Raw genomic sequence first — 12,198 nt, forward strand, 5'->3', positions numbered from 1 at the left:
CTGACTCAATCATGTTTCCTTTGCAGCAGTAAGTATAGCATCTTGCATAAAGTAGGTATTTAATAAATAACTATGAAACTGAAATGATTCTAGTCAGTATTTAGAAACATTAACAAAAGGGAGAAATAATATGAAACAGACATTTCAGTATTTTTGTCGTATATTAATTTTGACAGGAGGGCAAATGAGTCATATTATAGCTTTTCTATTTATATTCATTTTCTAAACAAATATTAAACATATATTGGATATAACATAATGGCAAACAGTGTAGGCTCTGGGTTGAAATCCTGGATCTACAGCTTATTAGTTGTGGACTCAGGCAAGTTTCTTTCTTTCTTTTTTTTTTTTTATTAAATTCAGTTTTATTGAAATACATTCACACACCATACAATCATCCATGATATACAATCCACTGTCCACAGTATGATAACATAGTTATGCGTTCATCACCACAATCTATCTCTGAACATTTTCCTTACATCAGAAAGAACCAGAACAAGAATAAAAAATAAAAGTGAAAAAAGAACACCCAAATCAACCCCCATCCCACCCCATTTGTCCTTTAGTTTTTATCCCCATTCCTCCACTCATCCATACACTAGATAAACGGGGTGTGATCCACAAGGTCTTCACAATCACACTGTCACCCCTTGTAATCTACATTATTATATAATTGTCTTCAGGAGTCCAGACTGCTGGGTTGGAGTTTGGTAGTTTCAGGTATTTACTTCTAGCTATTCCAATACATTAAAGCCTAAGAGGTGTTATCTATATAGTGCATAAGAATGTCCACCAGAGTGACCTCTCGACTCCATTTGGAATCTCTCAGCCACTGAAACTATTTTGTCTCATTTTGCATCCCCCTTTTGGTCAAGAAGATACTCTCAGTCCCACGATGCCGGGTCCACATTCATCCCCGGGAGTCATACTCTGCGTTGCCAGGGAGATTTATATCCCTGGGAGTCAAGTCCCACGTAGAGGGGAGGGCAGCGAGTTCACCTGTCGAGATGGCTCAGTTAGAGAGAGAGAGGCCCACATCTGAGCAACAAAGAGGTACTCAGGGGGAGACTCTTAGGCACCATTACATACAAGTTTAGACTCTCCTTTGTGGTAATGAGCTTCATAAGGGCAAGTCCCATGCTCGAGGGCTCAGCACATCAAACCGCCAGTCCCAATGTTTGTGACAACATCGACACCAGTCCAGGTGAGGATGTCCAACACATTCGCACCTTCCCCCAGATCCTCGGGGCTGGGGAGGGGGAGGCTGTAAATATATTTTTTATTATCTGTCGGGCAAGTTTCTTAATCTCTCTCTGCCTTAGTTTCCTCGTCTGTAAAAATTAGGATTGAAGGGAATGAATAAATAAAATATGAAGTATAAAGCACAGAGCCCGGCTGATAACTGGCACACAATTTGTATTGATAAATGCTACCATCATGATCACTGCATACATCGCACTAAGCCCCACAGACATAAAACAGAATGAGGGCCCAGTGCCGTCAAGGTGCTCAGAACCTAGATTAATTCATATATATGGCAACTAACTCTAACACCACCTCTAGGTACTGTTATAGAAGAATGATGAGCGACAACTAGTGACTGCTTCTGTAATCCTCTTAGTGTCTCAGGAAGGGGAAATGTGAGGAGGAGGGGATGAAACCCTGCTGAAAATTCATTTTACAAAAAAGGAAAACCAAATTATTGACATTGTTCAGAAAACCAGAAGTTGCTAGGAATTAATTATTATGATTGTCTAGTGCAGGATTTGGCAAACTTTTTCTATAAAGAACTAGATGGCAGGTACTTTAGGTTTTTGTAGGCCATATGGACTCTCTTGCTCCTACTCAACTTGGCTATATTGTAGCACAAAAGCAGCTATAATTAAAACCTAAACAAATAAGCATGGCTGTGTTCCAATAAAACACTGTTTATAAAAAGAGACGACAGATTGGATTTGGACCACAGGCCATAGTCTGCCAATCCTTGGTCTAGTGGAAAGAACAAAGGCTTTAAGATCTCAGCTCAAAATCCATTACTATCCTTTGCTATCTGCATGAACTTGGATCCATCATTAAACTTTGGAGTGTCAGTGTCCACATCTTTGAAATGATGATAAATCTTGATAATTAAAGGGTTGATGTGGGGATTGAATGGGATAATAGATTCCTATACAAGGGCCAGCACCTGCTTGACTATGCAAAACACGGACGTTATAACATCGGTGGCTTTCCCGTCACGACACTTGAAAAAGAAAAGCATTCTGAAATACTAAATCTTTCTTCTACACTATGAAGAAAAGAAATGCATTCGTTGGATCTCTTCTGTACATTCCACCAAACTACATTAAGTCCTTTTTAGTGTTCAACATTTTACATTCCACAAAACTACATTAAGTCCTTTTTAGTATTCAACATTTATCACTATAATGCTTGCTAGTTAATTATGTCTTCATTCTCTGTCACTGTATCAGAATATGTTTTACTCCCAAAACTCTTATATTGTATTCAATGTCCCATGTAATAAAAACCATAGACTCTGGCATGGTACGCAAGACCCTCTGTAATGTCATCCTGTTTTAATGTTCCAGCCTTATCTCCATCTGCCTCTCCGTCTCTCCTCCCATGGGCTCTCACACTTTCACACCTCCGTGTGTTTGCTCAGGCTATTCCTTCAGCATATAAAACCTTTTTGGTTTATATAAACTTTCTGGTTTAAAAAACGCTATCTGTTTTTCAAGGCCATTCAAATGCAATCTCTTCTAAGAAGCACAGCTTAAACCCCTTCAAGGATCGATGGCCACCATGTACACATTATTTGTTGTTAATGACTCTATAAGAATTATCTCTTTATACCTTATAGGTAATTTTTGCTAACGAGAAAGTCCCTGATAGTAGCAATTGTGTCTAGTTCATCCTTATAGCTCTACAGTTCTTACAGGGCATAGTATAGCATCTAGCACAAATAGGTATTCAATGGATATTTATTAAAAATGGGACTCATCACTCATTTACTTATGCCTTAATGAAGTGGATCTTAGATCCTCTGAACAAAAGGTATCTTTCTAATTAAACAGATGTTATTTACTTATTACTTGTTAATCACATTAAGGCGTTAAGCTGAAGAACCTGGAAACAAAACGATTGTGTTACTGGCTAAATTAGAGGATAATTGTACACAAGTTCCTCAGTTAGCAGAGAAATTAACTTGAACTGCGTTTGAAATAATGAGAGTGTAAATAGCCAAAGCAAAAACAAGTAGAATTATTATTTTGTTAGAAAGCATGATTCTCAATAAATCATGAATACAATCTGAGGAGAAAAAGCAAATATGTATGTTTTAAATAACCTATTTATTGAATTTTAGTTTTTAGTATGAGCAACTTTAAAACATACATATTCAATGAAGACCTAGAAGAACATTATGGGGTAATAAAACCCTAGCCTCAAGATGACCTAGGAGTAATTTTATGAATGGAATGCAGGACTGGAATGTAGTAAAAATTAAGTTAAAACCTAATCAATTTTATTAGACATCATCTGGAGAGGAACTGAGAGAAAAGGAGGTGAAGCATCAGCCTGGAACAAATAATCTGAAATTGGCAGAGTTTATTTGGCACTCTGAGAGGTCAACAGTAGTGAAGCTGGGGGTATTGGAGAAGAAAAGGCAGGAAAGAGGTGGCCGGGGAGAGAAGGCAAGGGGGCAGAAGAAGGGGTCAGAGAGAGAGGGGCAGCAAAAAGGGAAGACAGAGAGAGAGAGAGAGAGTCAAATATCAGCTGAGAGGGGACTTTTCTGGCTTACAGATGACTCATCAGGCTTTACCTTCCTCTGCTCCAATTTATGTGCACCAAGGAACCTCCAGATTTTTAATCCAGTTCCCCAAAACTACTATTTCACCTTTGATAAGGTACATGAATATTCCAACTTAATTCTTCTCCTTCAGGATTATCTTCACTATTTGTGGCTTTTCTCATTTCCACATAAATTTTGACAGTGTTTCATTGGGATTACAGTGAATCTGTAGATCAGTGATAAGCTGCATGAGGATTCCAGGCAATAAAAAGTATTATGAAAAAAAGATGCCATTGGATACATTTTAATATAGAAAAACTTTTGTGATTTTGTTATTGCCTATCACTTCTCCAAAGATTGACCACTCAAGAGACCCTGACCAAGTAAAAATTTTAAAACAGCACATCTCAGTCATATTGAATTTAATTTTTTGGAGTATTAAAATTAATATTTCCCCCAAACTAAGCAATTTGATACATTAGATTTAAGTTTCTAACATACTGAGTTTCCCAAATTTGCCCTCAATGAGTTACAAATACACAAGTGTTCCTAATTTTAAAAGACAAAAAGGTCTTCCACATGGTCTTTACTGACCACTTACACTGCACATTCTTGATGCTAATGAATTATGATAAACGAGCAATTAATTAGCCCTTTAACTTACATTTCCCTCTTTTTTTTTAATAAGATTTCTTCTTCTTACACTCTAGAAAAAGTATAAAATTGGTTTCTGACTACTAGTAATCAAAATTAAGATACGCAGAATTTAATGTTTATGGGAACTGGTTTTGCTATATAGAATATAAATACAAAGACATATTATAGAACTAATCTGCAAGTGCTTAGAAATACAATTAGAAAATTATGATATAAAGAAAAAAGATTACCTATTGATGCAAAAAAAATGATAGCCAAAAAGTCCCGAATAGGTTCAATATAAGACATAATCTCTTCAGTAACCATATGTCCTTGAGAAGAGATCAGTGCTCCAGCCAAGAAACAGCCAAGTTCCATGGAAACATCTAACAGCTCTGTGATCTAAGAAAGAATGGAAGGATTAGGCTTTATACCATATACATAGTGCCATGATATTTATTAACATCTTCTATTTAAAGTAAGATTTACATCAAAAGATATACTTTTAGATCTAGCATAACCATCACAATAAAAACAGTAAAAAAATCTAGAAAACAAAAAAATCACTGATAAAATGTCATGTATATCCTTTGAAGTCCCTAATAGAGGAGTCTGTTGGGATGATTTGAGGGATCACATGTGGAAGCTAATATTAGTTGAATTAATCATACAGGAAGAAAAAATAATGTAAAATATTTGAAACAATCATTCATGTAGGTTGCTGTAAAGTTTCTGAATGTGATATTTTCCAAAATTTATTTAAATATTTGTGATACTTTTTTTTTTTTTTTTTTTACCTTGAATCAATGAACAGCCTATGGCACTAAAAAAACACAGTACAAGAAACTATGCCCAGTATCAACCTCAAATTACTTAAAGAAAGCAGACAAGCTAATGACAATTAATTACCTTGTGTTAAGTGGGTTTTAGATGACAAAAAAACAGAGAAAACATCAACAAATCTAGAAATTACTAATTTTAATAACTTAAAGACATGAGCTAGATTAGACAGTACAATGAAGAGTTATAATTTTTTTTAGGTTTTTAACTGTAGTTCTGTTAAATGCAAAGCTTAAGACAGACTTCTTGATGAGCCATTACTGATGCAACACACTTGAAAGTCGATTCATTTTTTGATGAGAAAATAAAACTATAGAAGATAGCAACAACAGACAAATAGAAAATAAAATTTTAAAGAGATACCATTAACAATAGCATTAAAAAAACCAAGCATGTATGAATAAATCTAACAAAAGAAGCTATGACTTCTACAACAAATACTATAACACACTGCTGAGAAACATTAAAGATCTAAATAAACAGAATGACATAGCATGTTCATGGACTAGAACGCTCAGTACCATAAAGATGTCAATTCTCCCTTAACTGGCCTACAGTTTCACTGGAATTTCAATATAACTTTTTATGTGTTTGTGTGAAAATTGACAAGCTGAATCTAAAAATTTATATGAAAATGGGAAATATCATGAATAACCAAGATAGCCTGACAGAGAAGAAAAAATTTGGAGCTCTTATACTGCCAGATATCAAGCTACGGTACAGGGCAAGAAAAGGTAAAGAGAACAACGGAACAAAATGGAATGCTTAGAAACAAACACATTCATATGTAGTTACTTGATTTTTGACAAGGTGACACTGCAGTACAGTGGGGGAAAGACAACTTTTCAACAATGGTGTTAGAACATGTGTATGTAAAAAACGAAACCTTGTTCACTACCTCACATCACACACTGAAATCAATTTCAGGTAGATTGTAGATCTAAATGAGAAAAGTAAAGCAGTAAATCTTCTAGAAGAAAATACAGAGTATCTTCATGACCCAGGAAAAGGCAAAGATCTTTTAAACAAAATATAAAAAGTGCTAACCATAAAGAAAACAATTCAAAATTGGACTATATTAAAATTAAGAACCCCTGTTCATTAAAAACGTTAAGAGAATAAAAAGGCAAGCCACAAACTGGAAGAGTATATTAGCAAAAAACATGGAGTATCATTCAGCCATAGAAAAAAGTACTGATACATGCTACAACATGGATGATCCTCGAAAACATGCAAAGTAAAAGGAGCCAGACACAAAAGGCTATATAGTGTATGAAATGCCCAGAATAGGTAAATCCATAGAGACAGGAAGTAGATTAGAGGTTTCCAGGGGATAAATGGAGGTAGGGGTGGGGGGGTGAGGGACAGAATTGGGAGATGTGAGAGTTTCTTTTGGGGTGATAGAAATGTTCTAAAATCGACAGTGGTGATAGTTGCACTGTGAATATGCTGAAAACCACTGAATCATGCACTTCAAAAAACGTAAATTTTATGTTATGTGAATTTTACCTCAATTAAAAAACATACCTGTATGAAAAAGAATTTTCCAGAATATATAAAGAACTCCTACAAATCAGTAAGAAAAAACCCAATGCAATAAAAAATAACCTGAAGTCTTTAACAGGCATGTCCCAAAAAAAGGATATACAAATGGCTAATAAACATATGAAAAGGTGCTCAACATCATTAGGAAAATGAAAATTAAAACCTCAGTGAGATACCACCATCACCCACCAGAATGGCTAAAATGAAAAAGGCAGGCAAAAACCAAATATTGGTGAGGATATGGAGAAACTGAACTCTCATATGATGCCAGTGGGAGTGTAAATTGGTACAACCATTTTTGGGAAAACTAGCAGTAATTAGTAAAGTTAAATATGTATATATTCTATGACCAAGCAATTCTACTACTAGATATATTCTCATAAGAATCATATGTTGATTAAAAAAAAAAAAGTGCAAGAATGTTTATAGCAAACTTATTCGTAAAAGCCCCAGATGGAAACAAACTCCCGTATCTAACACTAGGAAGGATAAATTATGATATATTCAGACAGTGGAATATTATATAGCAATAACTAAGGAGTGAAAACCAACACACAAATTATAAGACTATCTATATGCGAAATGTCCACACCTAATACAATACCTGGTACATATAGTAGGTACTCAGTAAATATTGTTGAATGAATGAAAAATGAAGAAAATTGAGGACTAATGAATGGAAAATTATTTTAACTTATGAAGCCATTGGGAAGACAAGGAAATTATCCAGACAAGACCATTTTACTGGATGTATTTCCGAAGGGAAAAATACTCTGAAATGAGTAAAACAAAAAATAATTTTAAAAGGAAATACTTGAGATGATTAAAATCATTATGAGTAGCTTTAAGCAGAAGCTACTCATAACATTAGTTTTTTCTTGAGATTATGAAATATTAACAGATAATTAAACCATAAATTAGGAAATAATTCATTTTAATTTCCTTTTTTCAAATTAAACTTTTTGAGATAATTGTGCATTCACAAGAAGTTGTTACAAATAATTCAGAGAGTGTCCATGTGTCCTTTACCCAGTTTTCCCTAATGGTAACTTCTTGAAAAATGATATCATATCACAACTAGGATATTGACATTGATACAGTCAAGATACAACCAAGATATTGACATTGATGGAGTCAAGATACAGAACATTTCCATTACCACAGGGATCTTTCATGTTGCTCTTTTTTATCCATACTCACTTCTCTTCCACCCTAATCTTTCCTTAAGGCCTGGCAACCACTTGTCTGTTTTCCATTCTTAAAATTTTGTTATGTCAAGAATGTTATATAAATGGAATCATACAGTAAGTAACCTTTTGGGATTGGGTTTTATCATTCAGCTTAATTCTATGGAAATGCACCCAGATTGCTGTACTATCAAAGCTGCATTGCTGAGTAGTATTCCATGGAATTATGTACCACAGTTTAACTATTTAACTGTGGACATTTAGGTTGTTTTTGGCTAATGTGAATAAAGCTGTTATAAACATTTGTGTACAATTTTGTGCAAACATAAGTCTTCATTTCTCTGAGAAAAATGTTGAGGGGTGCAATTGCTGAGTCATATGATAGTGCATGTTTAGTTTTAAAGAAACTGCCAAACTGTTTTCCAAAGTGGCTGTGCCATTTTATATTCCCACCAGCAAAGTATGAGTGATCCAAGCTCTCTGCATAGGGTCAGCATTTGGTATTGGCACTATTTTTTATCTTAGTCATTTTGATAGGTATGTATTGATTACTTACTTTAATTTGCATTTCCCTAATGGCTAATGATGTTGAAATCTTTTCAGGTGCCTATTACCATCTGAAGTTTCTTCAGTGAAATGTCCCTTCAAGACATTTAACCCATGTTAAGCCCATGCTCTAACTGGAATGTTTGCTTCTTAACTGTTGAGTATTGAGCATTCTTTACATATTCTAGATATTCGTCCTTTGATGGATATGTGGTTCGTAAATATTTTCTCCTGCTCCGTAGCATCTCTTTCCATCCTCTTTCTATGGGCTTTCACACAGTAAAAGTTTTAAATGAAGTCCAATGTATCCTTTTTATAGATCATGCTTTTGGTGTTGTCTAAGAACTTCTTACTTATTCCTAGATCCTGAAGAATTTCTCTTACAATTTTTCAAAAACCTTAATAGTTTTAGGTTTTACATTTAAATCTGTGTTCCATTTTGAATTAATTTTTATATAAGGTGTAAGACTTAGATCGAAGTTCTTTTATTTTGCCTATGGATGTCTAATTGCTTTAGCACCATTTATTGAAAAGGCTATTTTTCCTCAGCTGATTGCTTTTATGCCTTTGTCACAAATTAGTTGGGTATATTTGTGTGAGTCTTCCAATCAATGAACACATAATCTTTCCATTTATTTAGATCTCCCTTCAATTCTTTCTACACTTTTGTGTAGCTTACAGCATACAAGTCCTTTCCTTTTAAAAAATTTACACCTAATTTTTTTTTGCAATTGTAGATAGTATTGTATTTTAAATTTTGGTATCTACATGTTTATTGCTAGTATATAGAACTACAAATGATTTTATTCATGTTTATCTTGTGTCCTGTGACCTTGCTGAACTCTCTTATTAGTTGTAGGGTTTTTTTTTTTGTTTTTTTTTTTTTGTAGATTCCTTGGTATTTTGTACTTACACATCACATCATAGGAAAATAGGTTCAATTTTATTTCTTCCTTTCTGATCTGTATGCCGCTTCTGCATTACTGCACTGGCTACAACTTTCAGCACTATCATGAAGAAGAACGATAAGAATGAAGAAGAGTGATAAGAATTGTTCCCAATCTTAGTGGGGAAACACTCAGTCTTTCACCACTAAGCATAATCTTAGTTGCAAGGTTTCTGTAGATGCTCTTTACCAAGTTTTCTGCCAGTCCTTTTTTTCTCAGGGTTTTTTTTTGTTTTGTTTTTTTAAATCATGAATGGGTATTGAATTTTGTCAAATGCTTTTTCTGCACTGATTGATACAATCATGTGATTCTTTTTCTTTAGCCTGTCAATATGGTGTAACACATTGATTGATTTTCAAATAGTGAACCAAGACTTTAATCTGTGAAATGAAACCCTCTTGGTCATGATGCATAATTCTTTTTATATATTGTTGAATTCTGTCTGCTACTATTTTGTTGAGGATTTTTAAATCTAAGTTCATGAAAGCTAACGGTCTGTAATTTTCTTTTCTTTTCTTTTTTTGTACTGTCTTCATCTAGTTTTGGTACCAGAGTTCCTTTCTCTTGTAATTTTCTGGAAGCAATTTCAAGAATTGCTGTTTTTTCTTTAAACATTTGATAGAACTCTCCAGTGAAACCATCTGGGCCTGGAGATTTCTCTTTTATGAGCTTTTTAATTACAAATTCAATTTCTTTAGTGGTTTAGGACTATGCTTACTATCCATTTTGTATTGGTTGAGTTTTGGTAGTTTGTAGTTTCCAAGCAATAAGTCAATTTCATCTCAGTTGTCAAATTTACATGTGTAGAATTGTTCATAGTATTCTTTCATTATCCTTTAGGGATACCCTTTTTCATTTCTGATATTAGTAATTTTTAAAAATTTTTTAACTATCAAAAAATTAAAAAACAAACAAAACAATTTCAAACAAAACAAAGCAAAGGAATAAGAAAAACAAATAACCAAAAGTAACTACTTTGCTTCCAACCTTTTCCTACCGTACCTCAAGAAAATTAAAAAACCATAACCAAACAAAGGAATAAGAAAAACAAATAACCGAAAATAACTACATTGCTTCCAACACGTTCCTACCACACCCCAAGAAAATTAACCAAACCATAATCAAAGGCAGAAGAAAAACAAATAATCTAAAAAACTACATTGAAGCTAATTTCTAAAAATGCAATAGCTTTTTCTCACTTTATCAAAAAATTAAAAAAAAAACACAATTCAAATGAAACAAAAGAATAAGAAAAACAGATAATCTAAAATAACTTCATTGCTTCCAATATGTCCCTACCACACCCCAAGAAAATTAACAAACCCTAAAAAAACAAAGGAATAAGAAAAACATATAACATAAATAACTACATTGCTTCCAACATGTTCCTACCATATTCAAGAAAATTTACAAACCAAAATCATTCCTGAGCATTCCCATAACATTGAGATTACCCTCAGTAGCTTATCTGTTCTTATTGGATTAACGTCCCCCCTTCACCAGTTGCTGTCTATCTCTAGGTCCCTTACATTCTACAATATAAAATATTTAGTTACCTGCTTTATTTTGCTTGTTTTTCTTGGTTCTTATGGTAGGTACTTATATTACTGATTTGGAATCTTTCTTCTTCTCTAATATAAACATTTAGAGCTATAAACTTCCTCCTCAGCTGTATCTCATATATTTCGATATGTTATCTTTTCATTTTCATTCATTTCAATGAATTTTAAAATTTTCCTTTAAATTTTCTTTTTGATTTGTGGATTATTTAGAAGCATGTTGTTTAATTTCCAAGTGTATAAAGATTTTCTGGTTGTCTTTCTGATATTAATTTCTAGTTTGATTCCATTGTGGTCACAGAACACACTTTGTATGACTTCAATTTTTTAAAAAAATTGTTGCAGTTTGTTTTATGGCCCATGATATGGTATATGGTGATTGCATTAAGGTCACTTTGAAAAAAATGTATATTCTGCTGTTGTTGGGTGGAGTGTTCTGTAAACGTCTATTAGATCCTGATGGTTGATGGTGTTCTTGAGTTCTTCTGTATCCTTACTGATTTCTGTTAGTAAGAACACCTCACTGAAGTAGGATGTTGAAGTCTCCACTTATAATTGTGGATTTGTCTATTCTTCTTTTTGGTTCTCTCAGTTTTTGCTTCACATATTTTGCAACTCTATTATTTGGTGCATACAAATTTAGAATGGCTATGTCTTCTTGGTGGATTGACCATTTTGTTATTTAATGTCCTTCTCAGACTGGAAATTTTCTCTGCTCTGAAGTCTACTTTATCTTACATTAACATAAACATCCCTGCAGTTTTCATATGATTAATATTGCATAATAGACCTTTTTCCGTCCTTTTACTTTCATCTGCCTACATCATATTTGAAGTAAATTTTTTTTATGGATAGCATATAGTCAGATTATATTTTTAAATCCAATCTGCCTATTTCTGTTTTTTTAATTGGTACATTTAGACCATACACATGTAATGTTATTGTTGACATATAAGGCTTAAGTGTGCCATTTTATTTTTTGTTTTTATTTTTCTGTTTTCTGTTGCCTTTTTCCTGTTTTCATGTGGGTTACTTGAATATTTTTAGAATTTCATTTTGATTTATCCATAGCGTCTGAGTGCATCTTTCTGTATTGCTTTTTTTAGTGGTTGCTCTAGGTATTTGTAACTTAACAGTCTACTTGT

The 12,198-nt window shown here is 33.5% G+C and overlaps 1 protein-coding gene across 4 annotated transcripts in view; it reads right to left on the minus strand.

The window, feature by feature from the left end:
• Positions 1-12,198, minus strand: part of TMCO3 (transmembrane and coiled-coil domains 3) — a 118,201-nt gene that overhangs the window by 10,682 nt on the left and 95,321 nt on the right. For 3 of the 4 annotated variants that reach the window (XM_037799603.1, XM_037799600.1, XM_037799602.1), the window contains one exon: positions 4,681-4,831. In XM_037799603.1, coding sequence (XP_037655531.1) covers positions 4,681-4,831 — 151 coding nt within the window. Of the gene's footprint in view, positions 1-1,325; positions 4,020-4,680; positions 4,832-12,198 lie in introns of those variants that run through there. The other variant, XM_037799604.1, reaches the window with a different exon arrangement.

Source organism: Choloepus didactylus, chromosome 12 (genome assembly GCF_015220235.1).
Source record: "Choloepus didactylus isolate mChoDid1 chromosome 12, mChoDid1.pri, whole genome shotgun sequence".
Taxonomy (NCBI): domain Eukaryota; kingdom Metazoa; phylum Chordata; class Mammalia; order Pilosa; family Megalonychidae; genus Choloepus; species Choloepus didactylus.